This window comes from Elephas maximus, chromosome 2, assembly GCF_024166365.1.
Source record: "Elephas maximus indicus isolate mEleMax1 chromosome 2, mEleMax1 primary haplotype, whole genome shotgun sequence".
Classification (NCBI taxonomy): domain Eukaryota; kingdom Metazoa; phylum Chordata; class Mammalia; order Proboscidea; family Elephantidae; genus Elephas; species Elephas maximus.
In genome coordinates this window covers 207,303,388-207,327,770 of record NC_064820.1, presented here as the reverse complement: position 1 = coordinate 207,327,770, position 24,383 = coordinate 207,303,388, and the positions used below count along the sequence as shown (strand labels likewise).

At 38.3% G+C, this 24,383-nt stretch overlaps 1 protein-coding gene across 1 annotated transcript; it reads right to left on the bottom strand.

Annotated features, from left to right (window-relative positions):
* Positions 1 to 5,338: 5,338 nt before the first annotated feature.
* Positions 5,339 to 6,277, bottom strand: LOC126070446 (olfactory receptor 2L5-like). Its single transcript, XM_049874645.1, has one exon. The coding sequence runs from the start codon at positions 6,275 to 6,277 to the stop codon at positions 5,339 to 5,341; it is 939 nt and encodes a 312-aa protein (XP_049730602.1).
* Positions 6,278 to 24,383: the final 18,106 nt, after the last annotated feature.

Sequence of the window (24,383 nt, the reverse complement as noted above, 5' to 3'; positions counted from 1 at the left end):
AGTGTTGTAAAAAATGCAGCAAATTCTCTACCTCCAGTTCCACTTTGAATCTCCTAATTCTGAAATTGACCAACTCTTATGTAAACTATACCACTCAATTCCTAAACCTATTACTGTAAGTCCAGAATCATTTTTGTTTAGACATTAATCCACACTACCAAAATAATTATTACAATGGACTTAGCACCTATGTAATCTTATTCTTGCATGAAAACATCTCTACTTATGGAGAATAGAATTCATGTGACTAGCACCATATTAAAGCATTCTAAACTTAGCTGCACTCTGCATCTTCCCCTTCTTAATAAATCCAATTTATCTTTCAAACTTCTTCTTAAATATAATTTGGTTTTATAAATCTATATACTCAGTTACAAATTCTTCTTACATTTAAGGTTCCATTTTAGGTCATGTAAATTTTTATTATATATTGTGTAACACAGAATCATAATTATTTTCGTAGTGATCATATTTTCATAAACATGATATTTTTGAGGGTAAGCCTGAGTATATTCATTATAAATTCTGAACCAAGTTTCACAGGTAATACCAACCATCTACTGTGTATTCAGTTCACTATGTTTTACCTTCAATTCACAGTGTTGTTCTGTGTTGTAGATTCCACTCTAACTCACAGTGACCCTCTGGGAGAGAGTAGAAGTGCACTATAGTGTTTTCAAGGCTGTTGTCTTTATGGAAACTCTGGTCACGTAGTGGTTAAGAGCTATGGCTGCTAACCAAAAGGTTGGCAGTTTGAGTCCACAAGTTCTGCCCTGTCCTATAGGATCACTATATGTCAGAATCAACTTGACTGCGATGGGCTTGTTTGTTTGTTTGGCTAATACTTATAAATGACAGTACTTAATTAATTCTAGCCAAAATTCTTTAATCATTTTAGAAGGGTTTCTGTTCATATATGAAGAATAAAAATAAAATTTGCAATACTATCTTTTTTTGTCTTCTCATTTTCATAAACTCTTTGGCTTGGTCAGTTGGCAGTGAGTCTACAGTCATCAGGTGAATAAAATCATTTTTCTGAATAAACTTCTTTGACTACATTTGTAGCAAAAGCGCATATTCACCTCTCTTCCCTCAACTTAACATTTTAGATAACTCAAAGGCGACTCACCAAAAATCATGATTCCAGGCCTTCTTGATTTGGTTATTGATTCTAATACTTGTTTTGTTTGTATTCATTTGGGAATGTCTGCTGAGACTTGGACAACGTGGGGCAAGTCATTAATAACACAGCATGACCCTAGGCAAAGGTTGGCAAAGGAGTTCTAACAATTTTTCTGGATGTTTTCACAGATGTATTGTATGTCAATTCAGACGTGAAAGAAATAAATACATTTAGTCAGATCATTCCAATATTGGGTTATTAAAGTTTTATAGAATCATTAGTTTTACACTTTGTTATTCACTCAGTGTATAGCAATGTGTCTGCATATTAATCTTCCAGTTTTGATTATATTGGCCAACAAATTTAAGAAATAAAAATGGAATGTGATTAATTTAATAAAAATTTATAAATCCTTATAAAATCTTTGTTTTATAGTGATCTTTATTTTATCTTAGACATTATGTATTTTCAAATTGATTCTATTCTGTTGGAAAGGTCTTTTAAAGTTTATGTATTCTTCTAACTCCTTTGTCATCATTTTAACAATGTTCACAGCATCATCACCAGGAGTAGATTCCATCTTAAGAAACCACTTCCTTTGCTCACACATAAGAAGCAACTCCTCATCCATGAAAGTTTTATTATGAGATTGCAGCAATTCAGTCACTTCTTGAGGCTCCACTTCTCATTCTAGTTCTCTGCTGATTCCACCTTATCTGCGGATACTTCCTCCACCGAAGTCTTGAGCCCCTCAAAGACATCCATAAGTGTTGGAATGAACTTCTTCCAAACTTCTGTTAATGTTGAGATTTTGATTTCATCCTTTGAATCAAGAATGTGCTTAATGACATCTAGACAGGTAAATCCTTTCCAGACGGTTTTCAATTTAATTTGCCCAGATTGATAAGAGAAATCACTATCTATTGCAACTTACAAAATTTATTTCTTAACTAAAAAGACTTGAAAGTCAAAATTACTCCTTGATTCATGGGCTGCAGAATGGATCTTGTGTCAGCAGGCATGAAAACCGCATTAACCTCCTGACACATCTCCTTTAGAGCCCTTGAGTGACCAGGTGCACTGTCAATTAGTAATATTTTGAAAGGAATTTTTTTTCAGAGCAGTAGTTCTCCCCAGTGGGTTTAAAATGTTTAGAAAACCATGTTGTAAACAGATGTGCTGTCATCCAGGATTTTGTGATCCACTTATACAGCACAGGCAGAGTAGATTTAGCATAATTTTTAAGGGTTCTGAGATATTCAGAATGGTAAATGTGCATTGGTTCAACTTAAAGTCACCAGCTGCATTAACCCCTAACAAGAGAGTCAGCCTGTCCTTTGAAGCTTTAAAGCCAGGTAGTGACTTCTCTCTAGCTATGAAAGTCCTGGGGGGCATCTTCTTTCAACATGAGGTTGTTTCACCTACACTGAAAATCTGTTGATTACTGTAGCCAACTTCCTCAATTATCTGAGCATAGTTGGGCAACTTGCTGCAGCTTCTACATCAGCGCTTGCTGCTTCACCTCGCATTTTTATGTTACGGAGATAGATTCTTTCCTTAAACCTCATGAACCAACCTCTGCTAGCTTCTAATTTTCTTCTGCAGCTTACTCATCTCTCTCAGCCTTCAAAGAATTGAAGAGAGGCTTTGGCTTAATGGAATGTCGTGGCTAGTTTGATCTTTCCAGACCACTAAAACTTTCTCAATATCAGAAATAAAACTGTTTCACTTTCTTATTTGTGTGTTCACTGGAGTAAAAATACCTGTTACCAGTGAGTTGATTTTGACTCATAGCTACCCTACAGGACGAAGTAGAACTGCCTCATAGGGTCTCCAAGGAGTAGCTAGTGAATTTGAACTGCCGAGCTTTTGATTAGAAGTTGAGCTCTTTAATCACTGTGCCAGAAACAATCACTGTGCAGTAGGGATTAATCTGAAATATCCACAAAAACCTGTCCACCACAGGCTGTGCTGCCAGTATTTCAAACACTGTTTGCATAGCTTCCAGTATCACAGCAACATGCAAGCCATCATTGTATGACAAAATGACAGACAGGTGGTGGCCAGTATCTAATATACAACTCAGATACTCACTTTCTAGCCCACATTAGACCTATGGCCAACACATACATCCTAGACTCTGCATTACACACTATGACACCAGACATTAACTCAGGAGCTGCTCACTCAAAGGAGTAGGGATGTGCATAGTGACTAAGGAAACATTGGATCAGATAGCATTAAATCAACCCAACTTCCATAGGTGCCAGTCATATGGTTTTGGGGGCTGTGAATGTCTCCCAAGAGTGTTAACAGTGATGTCTTCACACGACTCATTCTCAGGCACATACTGGGCTTTGCTCATGATCTTTAAGCCTGACTCATCTATATTTCTAGAGATTCTTCCTTAATATAACATCTTTCTGATTGAGTTGGGCTGAACTTATTTCTGTGCTTTCAGTTAAGAACTCTCTACCTAACAGTGACAGACTCCAAATTCTGTTTGGATTCGGTTGTAATACCTTGCTAGAAAAGAGTTTAGACAAGAGAGGATGAAGATATGGAGTAAGGCAGTGATTTCAGGATTGAGAAAGAGAGAAGATGCTTAAAAATGTTCAATAATTAAGATTGAGAATACTTTATGATTGAGTAGATTTTTTGAATGAAAGAAAACAAACAAAAATTTAGATTAACTCCCATCTGTCAAATGACTCACCATTTCTTGTAAAATAAAAGTATTTACTTCCCCCCAAATTTATTAAAAGCTCAGTAGGTATTTGGTTCTTGGTCTAAACTAGCAATTGTAGTTTTTTTTTTTTTCTCCAACAAATGTGAGATTCAAGTAAGTTATGTGAGACTACATAAGTCTTTCATTAATAACCAAACTATTACCTTTTTCCACAGTAGTGTTTAGATACTGTACAGTTTCTTGTGATGAGAAATTTTCACTTCATTTAAATTAGGAGACAAGAAAGTCATACTCATTTGCCATTTTATAAATGAAGCTTTTAATTATTGGTGGAGAAAACTCTAAATGCTTACTTGGAATCAGTATAAAGACATCTAAATTCATATCATTTCTTCAAAATGTGGATTTCCTAATCTGGAAAATTTTGATTTTCAACGTGAAAATGTCAGTTTTCCATGGCTGTGCTGACTTGGTTAATCAAGGGGTTTTCGCAAATGTTCGCTCTAACTTCCTCTTTTCATCTGTCCTCAGAAAATGAATAGCATATCAGCTTTATTCTCTCCTAGACAGCAATTCCTCTTCACTCAGAATATACGCCTAAGCTAATAATTTTTTTTACTGGAAATAATGGTGGGACTTTAGGCACAAAATGAAGAGACGTATCAAATTAAAGCACTGGAACAGGGACATTGACTCCTACCCTCAAAACATCTCAATAGAATTACAAGTCTAATGAGTGGAGAAAGAGATCATGCATAACATAAATTGTCTTATACAAGGGTACCAGTGGCTACTCTAGATGCAAAATTTTAGTTTGTGCTGGGGACTCATTTGGGAGGGCCTAGACGGTATAACCTGTGCTCATTAGGCAGTAACTTCCATTAATCCTCTTATAGAGCAGGCTCTCCTCTTACAGCTCAGTTAGCATCTCTCCAATCTTAATTACTGATTCTGTTCATAAATCACTTTCCTAGGATTCATACAGATAAATCCAGTGCCCCTCTTCTGGAAAACATAAACTTTCCATATTTCCTCTACAATTCTGTCAAATTTTCTAAATTCTTATAGTTATTGTTTCCCCTGAAATTGGGGGAAAATAATAGAAACACTGAACACCTATTAAGAGTAAATTAATGGGAAAAATATTATTTTGCTTTTGATTAGATTCAGTCACACTAAAATATTTATTGCTCTGTTCTAGTTCAGTCATATTAAGAGATAAATTAAGTACAGTAGAATGATATCTTCATGTTAGCCAGTTTCTCTTTTCATTTCTACATATTAATAAAACCTTATGTCTGAAATTTGGTGAAATATATACGCCTTTTATATTGATGAAAAAAAATCTCAGGAATACAAAAAAATGACATAGTAACATACAATTATTTTGTCAAACTTGAACTTTTTAAAATCTTCTAATATAACTTAAGACCCTATCTTCATCCTTGGCTAGTATTTTTCTTAGTGGCTATTCCCTACAGAATAGACAGACACCTGCAGCTGGAGGACTGATGATGAAATTTTGTCTACATTTTCACAGAACAAAATCTCTGAATGACTCTTCTCAGGGCCCCCATCACCATCTTGTTCCTCAGGCTGTAGATGATGGGGTTGAGCATGGGGGTAAGCACGGTATAGAAAACGGCCAGAACCTTGTCTTCTGTTGGAGACCGGAGGGACCTTGAGCATAGATAAGTGTAAGCAAAGGGCACATAGTAGAAGGTAACCACAGTGAGGTGGGTACTGCAGGTCGAATAGACCTTCTTCCTCCCTTCTGATGAGGGCATGTAGTAGACAGCAAGGAGAATTCGGCCATAGGAATAAGTAATGCCAATGAAAGGAAACACAAGGAACAAGATGGCACTTACAAACACTGTGTACTCATAGACCCAGGTGTCCATGCAAGCCAGAGTCAACATGGCTGGAACTTCACAGAAAAAATGATTGATGGCCCTGGATTGGCAATAGGGGATACGGAGTGCATATGCAGTGTGGGCACAGGAGTTGACAGACCCTATTATCCAAGATCCTGTTATCATCAGCACACACACTTTTCTGCTCATACGAATGGGATAGTGGAGAGGAAAGCAAATGGCCACATAACGATCATAGGCCATAGATGTCAAGAGAAGTGCTTCTGCAACTGCCAAAGTCAAGAAGAAGAAACTCTGAACTCCACATCCAATGAAGGAGATAGACTTGATTCCAAACAGGAAATTGGAAGCCATCTTTGGGACAATGGTGGAGATATAATTCAGGTCCATGAGGGAGAGTTGACTAAGTAGGAAATACATAGGTGTGTGGAGCTGGGCATCCAAGAAAATTAGAAGGATCATGGATAGGTTGCCAATTAAAGCCATCAAGAAAATGAGAATAACAAAAATGAAGAGGTACAGGCCAATTCTTGATGGTGGGAACAGCCCTAATAAAATGAAATCAGTTGATGTTTGATTATAATTCTCCATTGAATATTCACTGACTTTCCCTAAAGTAAGAGACAAGAGTATAGAATGTAAATAAATAATAGTCAACTGTTTTTTTTTTTTTTTTTATAAAATCTGTGATTGATCTAAGTATAAAATTTTCAGGAAATTATATACTTGCTTAACTAAATGGCCAATTTTACCTTTTTTTTAAAACAAGAAACACCATTATTTCATTACACAAAGATACAACATAAGGCATCATGCATATACATCCAAAATCTATTTTAAAGGATCCATGAAAAAAATAAAAGAAAAATATACCATACCTATTTTGATAGGATAATGATGATAGTTCTTAATAAATTTACATATCAGGAAGAACATACATTATAGTTAAACATAAGCAGAGTGAAGAAAAAAACTGAAAATAAGTAGAAATGCATAAGTGATTGAATTGCTGCGTGAAAAAATTTAGTGACATAAACATGATTTATTTGCCTTTTTGAGGTTGTAGTCTTTGTTTACCCCCTAAGACACTCATCAGTAACTGCAACATTTTTTTTTTTTTAATTGAGAAGATAGACTTACTTTTTGAAGTCTCTCTGCCCAACATGACTTCCTAAATGGTAGGTATCAGTGTTTGTTTGGCTTTGGCTTAGAAATACACAAGTGGTTATTTTCTAATACCATCAAATACAAAGTTATAATCTTGATGTTTAAATTTCTCTATTAATTGTTCTTTTCAGTCTCCTAACTCAATGGTTAACTAGTCAGTATAGAATAGACTCTTCACTGGACCTTCTATCATCTACCACTCTGCTTAATAGAGAACGAACAAATCTGTCTTGGAAGAAGTACAACTAAAATGCTCCTTAGAAGCAAAGATGGTGAGACTGTGACTCATATACTCTGGACATGTTATCAGGAGGGATCAGTCCCTGGAAAAGGACATGATGCTTGGTAAAGTAGAGAGTCAGCAAAAAAGAGGAAGACCCTCAACTAGATGGATTGACACAGTGGCTACAACAATGGGCTCAAACATGGCAACGATTGTGAGGATGGCACAGGACCAGGCAGTGTTTCATTCTGTTGTACATAGGGTAGCTATGGGTTGGAACAGACTCGATGGCACCTAACAAAAACTGCTTACTAAAAACCAAGCCAAATTTGTTGCCATCAAGTCTATTCGGACTCATAACAACCCTATAGGACAGAGTAGAACTGCCCAATAGGTTTTCTAAGGAGTGGCTGGTGGATTCAAACTGTGGACTTTTTAGTTAGACATCCCCAAATATCAGAGGAAAACTTTCAAATATTGTAAGGCCCCTTTCCTAGTTCTTCCTCTCTCTCTCTGGCTATGTGTATATATTAGAAAAAAAAAAAAAAAACAACTACAAAAACAAAACCTTTGAGAATTTTGTGTCAGTATTAATTTCACTGTATAAAGGAGAAAATCCATAAAAGCAACCTATCTGTCCAAAGTTACATAGTGGGTGGGAGAAAAAGCATTAACCCTGCCCGTGGTCCGTTTCTGTACATGGAAGGTGAAGATACAGGCATAAACTTTCATTGACTATCTTTAACCAGCATCCAGGGCATGTGTCAAAAACTGTGCCACACCAAGAACAAGCTTCTGAAATCATCCGCTTTTGATAGATGAAAAACTGGCATTCATATAATTTGTGTGGTGATCCCTATATCATGAGCTAAAAAAAAAAATAGCCTTATTGCTCACATTATGAGAGCTAATGAATCAGGAGAAAGGGTGGTTCACTTTTTAGTCATCCAAAACTTCCTTTAAAATAGCTATTTAAACATGAATTCTTTATTGATGGTGTTAGTACATGATGGAAAACGTAATTGAAAAGTTATTTTATGTGCAAACTGTTTTAATGTTTAAAGCTTACACACTTCAACATCTTCTCCTTAGAGACATGTTTCTTCATGTCTCCAAGATTTAATGATTTTTCCCTGTTTTCTTGCAACAACCTAATATTTCCCAATCCATCCTCTAATGAATGGGGGAAGAGAGCCTCACATCACCACTTACACATCTAAATGCAGTCCAAATCATGTGCTGCTTGCAATCACAGCCTGTCCCTACCTAGAAAGATGGGCTTACAAAAGAACACCCATATTATCTCTGTAAGTCAGGTTGTAGGCACCTGTACTCCGTCATAAAAAAAAAAAAAAAAACCCTCCACTTGCTGCTCCAGTTTGGAAGTGACCACCATGTTACCACTTCTGTAACTACTTTCCTTGCATAGGCACATCTTTCCTATCCTCCTCTTTAGACATTTGAAATTAAATACTGAGATAACTTGATTCAACTTTAGAATTCATGAATTTCATTTTGATACAGATATTTAAAACACATTCCCATTATTACACAGAGGAAAAACAAAAAAATCAAAGATTTGAAGTCATTTATTTGAGACCACACAGTGGTCTGTTGACAGAGCTGGGGTGAATTCATGTTTTCTCATTCCCAGTGCAGAATTGTGTCCTCCAGCCAAAACTTCCAAAACTCTGCTTCCATTCTTTCCTTCAGTGACCTTTCAGACTAACAATAATCCTTATGAAGAAACATGAAATTAGGGCAGAGATAAACTTTGTATGGCAATCCTTTAGATGTTTTAGCATTTCTAACCAAACAAGGCTCAGATGTAGGTACTGAACATCCTACCTGTCTTTCTGTGTCCTCCTTATGCATCCATGCATGTAATCCTGTAGGGGATCTCTTATTTCACCAAAGATTTCCTTAACCAATTCCAAGATAGGAAAGACAAAAGAGGGCCTTATATTGCATTTTACTTGAGTGATTTAAACATTTGAATATTTTATTTTATATTTAAATGAACTGCTTTTTCCATACTGGGATACAAAGTGAGAATTTGCGTTTGTAAATGAGTTAATCAGTTTCCATAAAATTCCACAAACTAGAATCATAATATGTATTTATATGTATACATATATATATATACACACATACACACACATGCATACATATATGCACATATGTATAACACATGGCTCTCATGGGTGTGTTCCGCATTTGGCCCCGGTCTTGTTCTGACTGATGATATAGAGCTCTTCCATCATCTCTCTCCACAACTGCAGTCAACTTGATTCCTGTGTATTCCATCTGGTGAGCTTCATCTGTACAGTCACCATTTATGTTGGTGAAAAAAGATATTTGCAATGAAGTCATTGGTCTTGCAAAATTCAATAACGCAATCTTGGACATCGTTTCTATCACCAAGGCCATATTTTCCAACTAGCGATCCTTCTTCTTTGTTTCCAACTTTCGCATTCCAATCACCAGTAATTATCTCTGCATCTTGATTGTGTGTTCAATCAATTTCAGACTGCAGAAGTTAGTAAAAGTCTTCAGTTTCTTCATCTTTGGCCTTAGTGGTTAGTGTGTAAAATTGAGTATTAAGTGGTCTTCCTTGTAGGAGTATGGATAGTACCCTATCACCAACAGCATTGTGCTTCAGGCTAGATCTTGAAATGTTCTTTTTCACTATGAATGCAACACCATTCCTCTTCAACTTGTCATTCCCAGCATAGTAGACCATATAACTGTGTGATTCAAAATGACCAATACCAAGCCACTTCAGCTCACTAACACCTAGGATATCGATCATATGCAAAAGTATGACCTTGTACATCCCAAATGAATTTAGAGTCTATCTCAAGAATGGATTTGACATGTTGAATGCTGATGACCAAAGACCAGATAGGTTATGGAGTGGCATCAAGGACATCATACATGAAGAAAGCACAAGGTATTAAAAAAAACAGGAGAGAAAGAAAAGACTAAAATGGATGTTAGAAGTGACTCTGAAATTTGCTCTTGAATGTTGAATAGCTAAAGCAAAAGAAAAAAACGACAAAGTAAAAGAGCTGAACAGATTTCAAAGGGCAGCTCAAGAAGGCAAAGTATTATGATGGCATGTGCAAAGATCTAGAGATAGAACACCAAAAAGGAAGAACACACTCAGCATTTCTCAAGCTGAAAGAACTAAAGAAAAAATTCAAGCCTCGAGTTCCAATACTGAAGGATTCTATGGGAAAGAGATTAAATGACATAGGAAGTGTCAGAAGAAGAGGAAAGGAATACACAGAGTCACTATACCAAAAAGTGTTGGTCAATGTTCAACCATTTCAGGAGGTAACATCTGATCAGAAACCGATGGTGCTAAAGGAGGAAGCCCAAGCTGCACTGAAGACATTGATAAAAAATAAAGCTCCAGGAATTGACAGAATATCAACTGAGATGTTTCAACAAATCAGTGCAATGCTAGATGTGCTCACACATCTATGCCAAGATATTTGGAAGACAGCTACCTGGCCAACCGACCAGAAGAGATTCATATTTATGCCTATTCCCAAGAAAGGTGATCCAATCAAATGCAGAAATTATTGAACAATATCATTAACATCACATGCAAGCAAAATTTTGCTGAAGATCATTCAAAAGTGGCTGCTGCAGTATATCAATAGGGAACTGCCAGAAATTCAAACTGGGTTTAGAAAGGGATTTGGACCCATGGATACATTGCTGATGTCAGGTAGATTCTGGCTGAAAGCAGATAATACCAGATAGATGTTTACCTGTGTTTTATTGACTATGCAAAGCATTTGACTGTGTGGATCATAGCAAATTATGGATAACATTGTGGAGAATGGGAGTTCTGGAATACTTAATTGTGGTCATGAAGAATCTGTACATGGATCAAGAAGCAATTGTTTGAACAGAGCGAGGGGATACTGCATGGTTTAAAGTCAGGAAAGCTGTGTCAGGGTTGTATCCTTTCACCATACTTATTTGATCTGTATGCTAAGCAAATAATCTGATAAGCTAGACTATATGAATAAGAACAGGGTATAAAGATTGGAGGAAGACCCATTAACACCCTGCATTATGCAGATGACGCAACTTGGCTTGCTGAAAGTGAAGAACACTTGAAGCACTTACTGATTAAGATTAAAGACCACAGACCAGTATGGATTACACCTCAACATAAAGAAAACAAAAATCCTCACAACTGGACCAATAGGCTAACCAAAAAAAAAAAAAAAAAAACCCAGTGCCGTTGAGTCGATTCCGACTCATAGTGACCCTATAGCGCAAACTAGAACTGCCCCATAGAGTTTCAAGGAGCGCCTCGTGGATTCAAACTGCCGACCCTTAGGTTAGCAGCCATAGCACTTAACCACTACGCCATCAGGGTTTCCAACCAATAGGCTACATCATGATAAATGGAGAAAAGATTGAGGTTGTCAAGGATTTCATTTTACTTGGATCCACAATCAATACCCATGGAAGCAGCAGTCAAAATATAAAAATATGCATTGTATTGGACAAATCAGCTGCAAGTGTTCTCTTTAAAGCGTTGAAAAACAAAGATGTCACCTTTAGGACTAAGGTGCACCTGACCCAAGGGAATGTGTTTTCTATCACCTCATATGCATGTTGAAGCTGGACAGTGAATAAGGAAGACTGAAGAGTAATTGAGGCCTTGAATTGTGGTGTTGGTGAAAAATATTGATATACCATGGACTGCCAAAAGAACGAACAAATCTGTGTTGGAGAAAGTGCAACCAGGATTCTCCTTAGAAGCAAGGATGGTGAGACTTTGTGTCACATACTTTGGATATGTTGTCAGGGGGGATCAGTCCCTGGAGAGATATATCATGCTTGTAAAGTAAAGGGTCAGCGAAAAAGAGGAAGATCCTCAAGGAGATGGATTGACACAGTGGCTGCAACAATGGGCTCAAGCATTGTGAGGATGATGCATGACCGGGCAGTGTTTCATTCTGTTGTGCACAGAGTGGCTATGAGTCGGAACCAACTCAAGGGCACCTAACAACAACATAATACACATGTATGTATATATACTCATGTGTGGGTGTGTATAGAGAGAGAGAGACAGAGAGAGAGAGAAAGAAAAAAAGGTAGAGAGAGAGAGAGAGATTGCTAGAATGCATCCTTTGAATTTTGTGTTAGGATGGGGATGGGTTGTCACATATCGCAAATATACCGTGCAGGATTTGGTATCAAATCTTATATTGAATTCTAGAACTACTACTTATCAGGAATGTAACCTTGGCCTAGTGATAACACTTTGAGCTTGTATCTAATACATTATATATAAAAAAAAATATATAGGTAGAAGGAATTCACTAACCAAGTGATTATCAACTTAGAGATGATTCCCCTGCCCAGGGGCATATTCAAAGACTTTTTTTGTTGTCACAACTGGGCAGGGTGCTGCTGGTACCTAGTTGGTAGAGGTCAGAGATGCCCCTAAATATTCTACAAGACACCAAACAGCCCCTCAGAGAGCTGAGAACTATCAGGCCTAATATCTCAATTTCGTTGAGGTGGAGGAACTCTGGATTAGTGGTAGTTTTGATCTTTTTTTTTTTGTCTTCTTCTTCTTTTTATTTTACATACTTATTATTTACTAAGATTATACAGCAATTAAAATTTTTCTAATTTTCTTCTGTATACTTCTTACCATTTGGTCTTCACAAGAATGCTGTTAAGTTGTCAGTAAAAAAATATTATTTCAATTCCACAGAAAATTTAGTTAGCATACAAGGCAAAACAACAGCAGAGACAGCAATATGATAAAGCCTTGGGCACCATGTAACCACTTCTCCCTTCACTGGCAAAGGAATGCACAGAAGACAGCAGCTTTCATGATCTTTACGGAGGACTTGACTCTGCCTATTGTCTTTATTCTCAGCGTTTCCTGCACATTCTAGATTTCTGCAGCTCTCACATGGATAGACTTTGCGTGAAACAGTTTCAGTCATTCTCAGCCTGACTCTCCTCTCTCTTCTCTCCCAACTCAGACATCATGTTTGCAAATTAGCTCAACAAAGAAGCAAAACAAAACACAATACCAAACTCTCTGTTGTTTGCACTGCTATTCCGGAGATACTGCTGAACAGTGTTGCATCAAAAATAGCCCTCTCTTCCTGCCCGCTTCTAATCTAATTCTGAATTCTACTTCACTTCTAATTAATCACCTCAACTACAGCATCATTGCCTTCCAGGTTGTTAACTACGCTGTCAAAGGGCAATTGAAAATAGAATAAAAGATATATAATCGTATAAAGCACCTGCATGTAAACATCTCCATTACCAACATTTTCAACTTTGTTGTCACCTCCAGCTCTGTTTCAGTGATACTACAGCAGGTTCTAGCCACAGCATACTACTTTCTGCTCTTCTAAACAGCCCACTGCCCCTAGTCTGGTATTTGCTTCCCAGCAATGTACAATGTGTTAAATCCTATTTATCTTTTAATCTTCCTCTAAAATACACCCCTGCTAAGTAAATTTCTTTGGTCAGGTTAGGCCAAATAAATTCTTCCATCTATTCATGGTTTTGTATAAGTTCACACATACTTTTATTTTGGCAGTTATCACCCACTATCATCTGCCTTGTTTCAAACGTCTGTTTTATAAATGTGGCAGCCTTCAGGGTGAAGCTCTGTCTTATTCTCCATAATTCAGTTAAGAAGTTCATACATAACTCAACCACTGAAGTATCTTTAATTTCACCACTTTTCACTTTTATCTAAAAATAGATATATGTGATCATAAATGTTATTCCTAGAATTGAAGAGAATTTATGTTTTAGGCACAGAGTGTTATGTCTTACAAATTACCCTACAGTTCTCTTTGTGTCTAAAACATAAATTCTATTTTATTCTTGGAATAACTTTTGTAATCAGATATAATGTATTCTGGAATAAAAGTGAAAAGTGCTGGTTAAAGATACTTCATTGGTTGAATCTCATCCTCACAACCGCCACATTTATGAAGCTCAGACATTTGAAACATGTCTGAGCTTCTATGGAGTCCCTGGGTGGTACAAACTGTTACGGAGTCAATAGCCAAAAGCTTGGCAGTTTGAACCTACCAAAAGGCACCTTGAAAGACAGGCCTGGTGATCTGCTTCTGAAAGGTCAGAGTCTTGGATGCCCTATGGAACAGTTCTACTCTGCCCACATGGAATCTCCATGAGTCGGAATCGACTCAAGGGCAACTAACAAAAACTGAGCTTCTGTTAATAGTGATGGTATAATCTGGGAACAGATAAGGAAGATGGTTGAACATGCTGAGCCTAACTAATGCCACTGAACTATACATGCGAGGATTGTTGAAATGTCAAATGTTTTGTTACGTATATATTTACCATAGTAAAAAGAAAAAGATTAAAAAAAGAAAATGTGCACAAGTGGTTATCTAATGTCTTTTGATTTTTTTATTTTTTAAATAACTATATACGGTAATTTTATACACATTAGAGTCAAATAAAATTTCCTTATTGAAGTCCCCTGGTTATTGAGATGTGGAATTGTCATTTACACCAGTACTTAACAAAGAGCGATTATTATTTGTAATCAAATTCTTCTAAAACATTTATATGATTCTCAATGAAACAAAACTTAGAGTGAGTACCTTTCTTTATCTTCCCACCTTCATGGTAGTCTCGCATGCATCACCAGAGCAAACTTCAATGAATACTTTCTATAGGAAAGTACACACTCACCTCTCAGTACCGTCTTTGACACCTCCCATAAATCTGTGGAGAAACATCTGCAACTATCACTCCGGGCTTCTTTACTAGGATGTTCATCATGATATTGTTCTGTCTGTGTTTGTGTAGCAATGCCCCTGAGACTAGGTCAGTGGAGGGTGATTCATGAACAATATAGGATGGCCTTTGGCCAGGATTGTCTGTATTGGGAGGTGTGATAAATTCCAGATGTTTTTATAGGTTTGATTACCTTAACTCAGGGAAGAATGAGCCAAATGCTATCTATTTGGATTGATAAAACATATTTCACAAAGCTTTCTGCTTTTGCATGTACTATATACTAATATTCAGTATGTATATATTTCATAACAATATTAAAAAAATGAGATTATGGCATGTTTTCAGAGTGTTTTACAAAGTTAGCTGTGTAAAGCTTCATGTTCACAACAAGCCCTTTTAAACACACAATGTAAATATTTCCAAGCACAAGAGAGTTGTAAGCATACTTACTCAGAGATACATTTGTAGAGTTTCCCATTCAGAAAACCCACGCCTAAAAAACTTTAAAATTACTATCTATTACATAGAGTGTTCAATACACTCCATTTTACATGAAAATTTTGTAAGACAACAAACACAAAAAAATCACTAAAGTTTTTTTTAAATTACCAACACATCTAATAAGTTAAAATAAGATGATACCAATTTAATTGAAAAGACATATATATGCATATGTGTATACAGGAAATGGAAACCCCGGTGGTGTAATGGTTAAGAACTATGGCTGCTAACCAAAAGGTCAGCATTTCGAATTCACAAAGCACTCTTTGAAAACAATATGGAGCAGTTCTACTCTGTCCTGTAGGGTTGTTGTACGTCAGAATCAACTTGATGACAGTGGGTTTTTTATACAGTAAAAACAAATGTACAATAAATATATATGTATGTTTTTTATGGTATATAGATACACACATATATGTGATTTTTATTAATCTAGTTATTAAATTTATTTTATTACATGCAAATCAATTTGGATGTCATTTTAATCTTTCACACAACTTTTATCTTTTAAAATGTTTAAGTATAAGGTAACATACATTTTATGTTTTTTTTTTTCATTTTATTAAAAATACCAGAAAAAATAAAATAATGTTATCATCACCACAGGTATAGTATTATTCACTATAGTTTGTGATATTTTAAAATATATACTAATGCATTTTTTTTTCGGATAATACCTAATTGTCATTAGTGTATATATGTCTCCTATTATGTAATTAATGGTAACAGGGGTTCAGAGGGAAAGGTTTAAAAAAGAAAGTGTTTAAAAATTTCTGACAAAGGCAATTATCTGAAAGTTAAAGTGTGTTAAATTTGCAACACCAAGATACTTACAAAAAAAGTGTTCTCTTGTGAAGATTAAACTCACGATTTTGCAAATGCAAAGAGAACCTTGAAGACACAGTGTTTATATCATCTTCTTTAGGGGACACTGAAATGTTGTGGTGCCGGAAGAGGCAAGAGACCTTATTTGGCATGGGGAAGGAAGTTAGAAAAAAATTCTGCAGGAAAGTAAGGCATTTTAGATTCAGCTTCACAACAAACCACTTAGGGTCACAACATAGGTGTGGGAGATGTGGGGTAGAAACACCCAATGAATTCGGGAATTGGAAATCCAGGAAGCCTGTTACTGGAACTCAGAACAGAATCATCCTTGGGTTCACTAGTGCATGGGGCAGTCACAGGAGAATAGACAGAGCTGGATGGCTTTGTGTCCTCAGGAGACATCACAGCACCAAGTATGGCATGAACATGGGGATGTCATCATGGACATAAAGAAATGGGATATGGGAAAGCATGAAATGCCAGCTGAAACTTTGTGTGGATTGAGGATGTAACTCGGATTAGAGGGCCTTTGGTTTCAGTGGAAGCCAAGGTGGAGGCCAAGCAAGCATATGGGGAGGAAATGCCAAGACTCTAATCCGTAGTTTGTGTTTGGAGAGCAAACTGGGAGTTACATGAGAACAAGACAGGGATGTGTCAAAGTCAGACTCATGCCTACAGTTTTAGAAGAAATATGCCTATGGGGAGGATGATGAGACCAAGAGTAGATCTCAAAACTGAAAACAGTTGCCCCATGTTTATAATTTGTTAGTCATGAGGCCTTACCCTGGCCATCCTGGCTCCTAACTTAGCCCCAGTGAGAAAGGGGAAGTAGGGAAGGCAGAAGAATTTTGATTTAGCAGAGTCTAAACTTTGGAATGACAAATTGTAAACCCACAAATGATTTAGTCACCATGCAGGAACAAGTTTATTATTTTTATTTTTTCTTCATTGAATGAAAATAGAGTCTCATGAAAGTAGGTAAGTTCAATAATAGAGAAATAAACTAATATTTCAGTATACAAGACTGATAAAATACAAGAAGAAAAATGTAAATGAAGTCCCAGTGAGTGTGATGGTTAATATTGTGTGTCAACTTGACTGGGTCATGATTCTCAGCATTTGTATGTGAGCACTGCCATGATGGAATCTGCTGTGAGTAGCCAATCAGTTGACAGGGAGTTTCCTTGGGGGTGCAACCTGCATCCAAATATAAGCACATGTTCTGCTTTTTGCTCACTCTAGATCCTGCAGCTGCCTCCTCTTCATCTGACCTCCAGCTCTTCGGACTTGAGCTATCAGCTTATCTGCAGATGTTGGAATTCATTGATCTTTACAGCCTGAGAGCAGGAACCCTGTCCTCTGACCTTATGATCTTGGGTTTGCCAGCCCCTGCAGCTACGTGAATCAAGAGAAGCCTCTATCTTGATCCGTGGACTTGGGACGTTCCAGCCTCTACAATCATATAAGCCATTTCCTTGATATAAATCTCTTTACATATTTATATGCTTTACTGGTTTTGCTTCTCTAGAGAACCCAGCCTAAGACATTTGGTACTAAGAGTGTTTCTAGAAAAACAAAATTGTAAGGATGAGTTTTCTAAATTTGTTCTCAAGTCTGGTAGTCTTAAAGATGTTGATGACTCTGCTTCCAGCAGTAAAGAGGGCACTGCTAATCCATGACGTGAGGTGGTGATACAGTTGTGCAAAATATCACCACCAGTAGATCAGGTATTCATAAAAGATGAGGCAATGGGTGAACACAACTGTGATATCTTTCTACTGTTTTATCAGAACGAGAAGTATAAGGAAGCTGGTTGGTCGGTCCTGCTTTCACTAGAGAAACTGGTGAAAGAAAGAGATACAGTCAGGGCTTCAGAGTCAAAGCTCAAGTGCCACATAAATGGCCTTGAGGCTTCCATTTGTGCTTTGAAAGAAAGCCTTATTTCTTGTAGTAACAGCTGAAATTGCCAAAAATGAAACCCAGAGCCTTCTTGTATGAGTTGCTGAATTTCAACACCAGCTCAACTGCCAACCTTGAGAGGTAGATGAAGTTAAAGTAGAGGCATTGATTGGGAAGAAAAGGGATCCTGAAACTTGGAATGGGGACTTATAAGCAGAGAATCAGGAAGCTGAAGACACTGAGTCCCTAAATTCCATTGAATCATTCCAGCCAAAAGAACCACTCCAATCTGAAGAGGTTAATTCATGTTTGTCTGCTAAACCACCCTGCCCAGGGAAACCATTAGCTGTTCCATCCCATCTAATGAGATTAGCATCAGCCCAACTGCCTCTAAAGAGCCCTTGCCTGAGTCTTTGCCTGGGGCATTGCCTAGGCAGATGCTTTACAAGACAATGCTGAATGTTCTCAAAACAATTTCATACTATCAATTCTGGCTTCTAGACCTATAACTAGACTAAGTCCCAGAAAGCCCCAAAAGGTGAAGTACAAAGTGTGACCCAGGAAGAGGTACACTACGCTTCAAAAGAACTGCTTGAATTTTCTAATACATACAAACAGAAACCTGGAAATATGTGTGGGAATGGCTATTAAGGGTGTGGGATAATGGTGCAAGGAACATAAAGATGGATCAACCTGAGTTTATTGACATGGATGCACTAAGCACGGAGTCTTCATTCAGTGTTTCAGCTCGAGAAGTTAGGAAAGGATCTAATAGCTTATTTGACTGGGTTGTTGAAGCATGGATTACAAGGGGGGCTAGACAAAATCAAGTTGAAGTAACAGATCTGTCTTGGTATACTACAGAAGAAGGTCTCCAAAGGCTTAGGGAAATTGGCATGCTGTGGTGGATTTATCAGGTTAGGCCCACAGGCCCACACATGGAGTGCCCAGAGGATACCCCTTTTTTGGACAACAGTGAGGATCAAATTTGTGAAGGGAGCTCCAGCATCCTTGAAGACTGCTGTGATTGCTATTTTATGTAGATTGGATTTAATTCAGGAACTGCCCTAACTGAATTAAGACACCTAGCTACAGTGGTGCTGTTTGGACCTCATGGTAGTGGGGGCCAAGTGGGTGCACTCAATAGACAAGGACAAGGTGGGTGTGGTTACAGTAATGGACAGTGGAGTCAAAGCAGTAATCAGAATAGTCTGATTTTTTGGACTTACTGCGTGGGCTTCTTAGTCATGGTGTCCCTAGGAGTGAAATAGATGGGAAATCTTCTAAATATTTACTCGATTTGTACAAATGGATGAATTCTAGGTCACGTGAACAGCACTCTAACTCAAATTGCCAAAATAGAGAGTCATGGTCCCTCAATCAATTCCCAGATTTGAGCGAGTTTAAAGACCCACACCCCCTTGATGAAGGGGAGTCTGGGTCCCCTTGAGGAAGGACTCCAATACACTGCCTAAAATTTTACTGTTAATCTTTCTGCCAGCCTTGCCCTATGAGAGAGACTGTTCATTGGGCAAAAGGAAATAATAATCAGATTTTTTGGGGATTACTAGATACTGGCTGTGAACTGACACTAACCTCTGGAGACACAAAACTGCACTGTGGCCCACCAGTCAGAGTGGGTACATATAGAGGTCAGGTTAGTAATGGAGTCTTGGCTCATGTCTGTCTCACAGTAGGTCCAGTGGGTCCCCAAACCCAGCCTGTAGTGATTTTTCCAGTTCCAGAATGCATAATTGGAATAGATGTACTCAGAGATTGGCAGAATCCCCACACTGGATCCCTGACAAATAGAGTAAGGGCTATTATGGTAAGAAAAGCCAAGTGGAAGCCATTAGAACTGCCTCTACATAGGAAAATAGTAAACAAAAAGCAATACCACATTCCTGGAGCGATTGCAGAGATTACTGCCACCATCAAGGACTTGAAGGATGCAGGGGTAGTGATTCCCCCACATCCCCAGTCAACTCGCCTATTTGGCCTGTGCAAAAAACAGATGGATCTTGGAGAATGACGGTAGATTACCAAAAACTTAACCTGGTCGTGACTCTAATTGCAGCTGCTATTCCAGATGCAGTTTCATTGCTTGAGCAAATTAATACATCTCCTGTTACCTGGTCTGCAGCTATCCATCTGTTAATGCCTTTTTCTCCACACCTGTTTCAAAGGACCATCAGAAGCAGTTTGCCTTCAGCTGGCAAGGCCAGGAATACACCTTTACCTGCCTACCTCAGGACTATATCACGTCTCCAGCCCTATGTCATAATTTAGTCTGAAGGGGCCTTAATTGCTTTTCCCTTTCACAAGACATCACACTGGTCCATTACACTTGCGATATTATGCTGATTGGACCTAGTAAGGAAGAAGGGTCAGTGACTCAACTGGTAAAATATTTTCATGCTAGAGGGTGGGAAATTAATCCCACAAAAATTGAGGCTCCTCGCACCTCAGTGAAATTTCTAGGGGTCCAGTGGTGTGGCCCATGTTGAGATATTCCTTCTAAAGTGAAGGATAAGTTATTGCATTTGGCTCCATCCACAACTAAAAAGGAGGCACAATCCCTAGTGGGACTCTTTAGATTTTGGAGGCAACATATTCCTCATCTGGGTGTGCTACAAAAGCTGCTAGTTTTGAGTGGGGCTCAGAACAAGAGAAGGCTCTGCAACAGGTTCAGGCTGCTGTGCAAGCAGGTCTGTCATTTGAGCCATATGATCCAGCTGATCCAATGGTTCTTGAAGTGTCCGTCGCAGATAGAGATGCTGTTTGGAGTCTTTGGCAGACCTCTATTGGTGAAACACAATGCAGACCCTTGGGATTTTGGAGCAAAACCCTACTATCCTCTGCAGATAACTATTGTCCTTTTGAGAAACAGCTTTTGGCTTGTTCCTGGGTCTTGGTAGAGACTGAAAGCTTAACCATGGGACACCAAGTCACCATGTGGCCTGAACTGCCCATCATGAACTGGGTGTTGTCTGACCCACAGAGTCATAAAGTTGGGCTTGCATAGCAGCACTCTACCATTAAATAGAAGTGGTGTACATGAGATCAGGCCCAAGCAAGACCTGAAGGCACAAGTAAATTGCATGAGGAAGTGGCCCAAATGACCATGCTCTCCACTTCTGTCACATTACCTTCTATCTCCCAGTCTGCACCTATGGCTTCATGGGAAGTTCCTTATGATCAGTTGGCTGAAGAAGAGAAAACCAGTGTCTGGTTTGTAGATGGTTCTGCGTGATATGCAGGCACCACTTGAAAGCTGGCAGCAGCAGTACTACAGCCCCTTTCTGGGACCTCCCTGAAGGGCAGTAGTGAAGGGAAATCCTCAAAATGGGCAGAACTTTGAGCAGTGCACCTTGTTGTTCACTTTGCTTGGGAGGAGAAATGACCTGATGTGGGATTCTATACTAATTCATGGGCTATGGCCAATGGTTTAACAAGATGGTTAGGGACATGGAAGGAACATGATTGGAAAATTGGAAACAAGGATTTATGGGGAAGAGGTATGTGGATAGACCACTCTGAATGGGTTAAAGAAGTGAAGATATTTGTGTCTCATGTGAATCCTCACCAAAGGGTGATCTCAGCAGAGGATGATTTTAATAATCATTTGGATAGAACGACACATTCTGTGGAAACCAGTCATCCTCTTTCCCCAGCTACTCCCATCATTGCTCCCACCATAACCAAGTTACCATGATGGCAGGAATGGAGGTTATGCATGTGCTCAGCAACATGAACTTCCACTCACCAAGGCTAACTTGATACAGCCACTGCTGAGTGCCCAGCCTGCCAGCAGTAGAGGGTAACACTGAGTCTCCGATACAGCACCATCCCTCAAGGTGATCAGGCAGCAACCTGGTGGCAAGTTGATCCCATTGGGGCACTTCCATCATGGAAAGGGAGCATTTTGTCCTTACTGGAATAGGCACTTACTCTGGATTACGAGTTTGGCTTCCCTGCATGCAATGATTCTGCCAAAACTACCATGCATGAACTTACAGAATGCCTTATGCACCATCATGGTACCCCACTCAGCATTTCTTCAGATCAAGGGATTCACTTCACAGCAAATGGAGTGTGGAAGTGGGCCCATGTTCATGGAATTAGCTGATCTTACCATGTTGTGTACCATACTGAAGTACCTGGCTTGAGAGAATGATGGAATAGCCTTCTAAAGATACAATTACAGCACCAGCTATGTGGCAATACCTTGCAGGTTTGAGGCAGTGTTCTCCAGGAGGCTGTATATGCTGTAAACCAGCATCCAATGTATGACGCTGTTTCTCCCATAGCCAGGATTCAGTGGTCCAGGTATAAAAGGGTGGAAATGGGAGTGACACCACTCACTATTAACCCTAGTGACCCACTTGCACTGTTTTTGCTTCCTGTCACTGTGACCTTATGCTCTGCAGGTCTAGAGGTCTTGGTTCCAAAAGAAGGAATGTTCCCACCTAAAGACAATCACTGATTCCATTGAACTGGAAGCTAAGTAAGCCACTTGGCCACTTTGGGCTCCTTATGCTTCTGAATTAACAGGCAAAGAAGGCAGTTACCATACTGGCTGGTGTGATTGATCCTGATTACCAGAAGGAAATCAGATTTATATTACATAATGGAGGTAAAGAAGAGTATGCCTGGAAAGCAGGAGATCCCTTAGGGCATCTCTTAGTGCTACCATGCTCTGTGATGAAAGTCAACAGAAAATTATAGCAACCCAATTCTGACATGACTCCTAATGACCGAGACCCATCAGGAGTGAAGGTTGGGTCACCCCACCAGGCAAAGAACTGTGACCAGCTGAGGTGCTTGCTGAGAGCAAAGGGAATGTGGAATAATTGGTAGAAAAATGTAGTTCTAAATACCAGTTACGGCCATGTGACCAGTTGCAGAAACAAGGACTTTAATTGTTATGAGTATTTCTGCTTTGTATGTGTGCATCAAATATTTTTGCTTTCTTCACTTATAAAATATAAGATGTAAAAGGGGCTAGTGCATTTTTGGTTGTACGCATGTTAGCTGTACCATGTTAGGTGCAAGTATGACTTTATAATTGTCTCTATTCAGAGATTATGTATGGTTTAAGATGTGTAAATGTGTCAGGTTAACAAGGGGTGGTCTCTGATGTTTAATATTATGTGTCAACTTCACTTGGCCATGATTTTCAGTGTTTATATGTGATCACTCCCGTAATGGAATCTGCTCTCAGTAGTCAATCAGTTGAAAGGGAGTTTCCTTAGGAGTGTGGCCTGCATCCAAATATAAGCACTTGTTCTGGCTTTTTGCTCACTCTGGATCCTGCAGCTGCCTCCTCTTCATCTGATCTCTGGCTCTTGCAACTTGAGCTATTGGCTTATCTGCAGATCTTGGGATTTGTTGATCTTCACAGCCTGAGAATGGGATCTCTGCTCTCTGACCTGCCGATCTTGAGTTCACCAGCCCCTGTGGCTACATGAATCAAAAGAAGCTTCTATCCTGATCCACAGACTTGGGATGTTTCAGTCTCTACAATCACATGAGCCATTTCTTTGATATAAATCTGTCTCTATATATTTATACACTTTACTGGTTTTGCTTCTCTAGAGAACCCAGCCTAAGACAGTGAGCAAAATGCAAATTAAAACTAGATAATCATAACATATCTATTAAGGCTGTGGTTATCTGTGTTATTTCCAGAAGGCATCCCCCAAATATAGGCAACTGTGTATGTCTTCATGCCCAGGTAATTTCAGCTATTCTTATGTAGTCTTTAATGCAATTCCAGTTTATGTTTTCATAGGAAAATGTACATGAATAATCACAAATTAATTAACTACAAAGATAATTCATGAAGATTTAGGAAGTTATATATATTTTACAAACAACTTGAGGTAATCAATTTCTCCATTTTTATAAATATGCATTTAGTATGATGCACACAAAACTTCTATAAGGAAAGAAAATGAATCCATTAGCATCGGCATAAGTTTCCCTTATTCACATCATAAAATTCGCATTATGTTGAATCAGTCATCTCACAAGCTAAAGAATTTTTAGAGGAAATTCTGATGCTATAGTATGCTATATTAATCAGGAAAATTAATACTAGCTATTTTTTTTATAGGCGTGTTCAGTGTCTCCACATAACAAAATTTGTCTTTATAACAATAGGCATGTTCAGTGTCTCCGCATAACAAAATTTGTCTTTAATGTCACATTCTGACATGGGTTGAGTTGTTCTTTTTCTTTTGCAGCAGTGACATTCTGGATTACATGGCCTCCTAGGGTCTCCCTGACAGG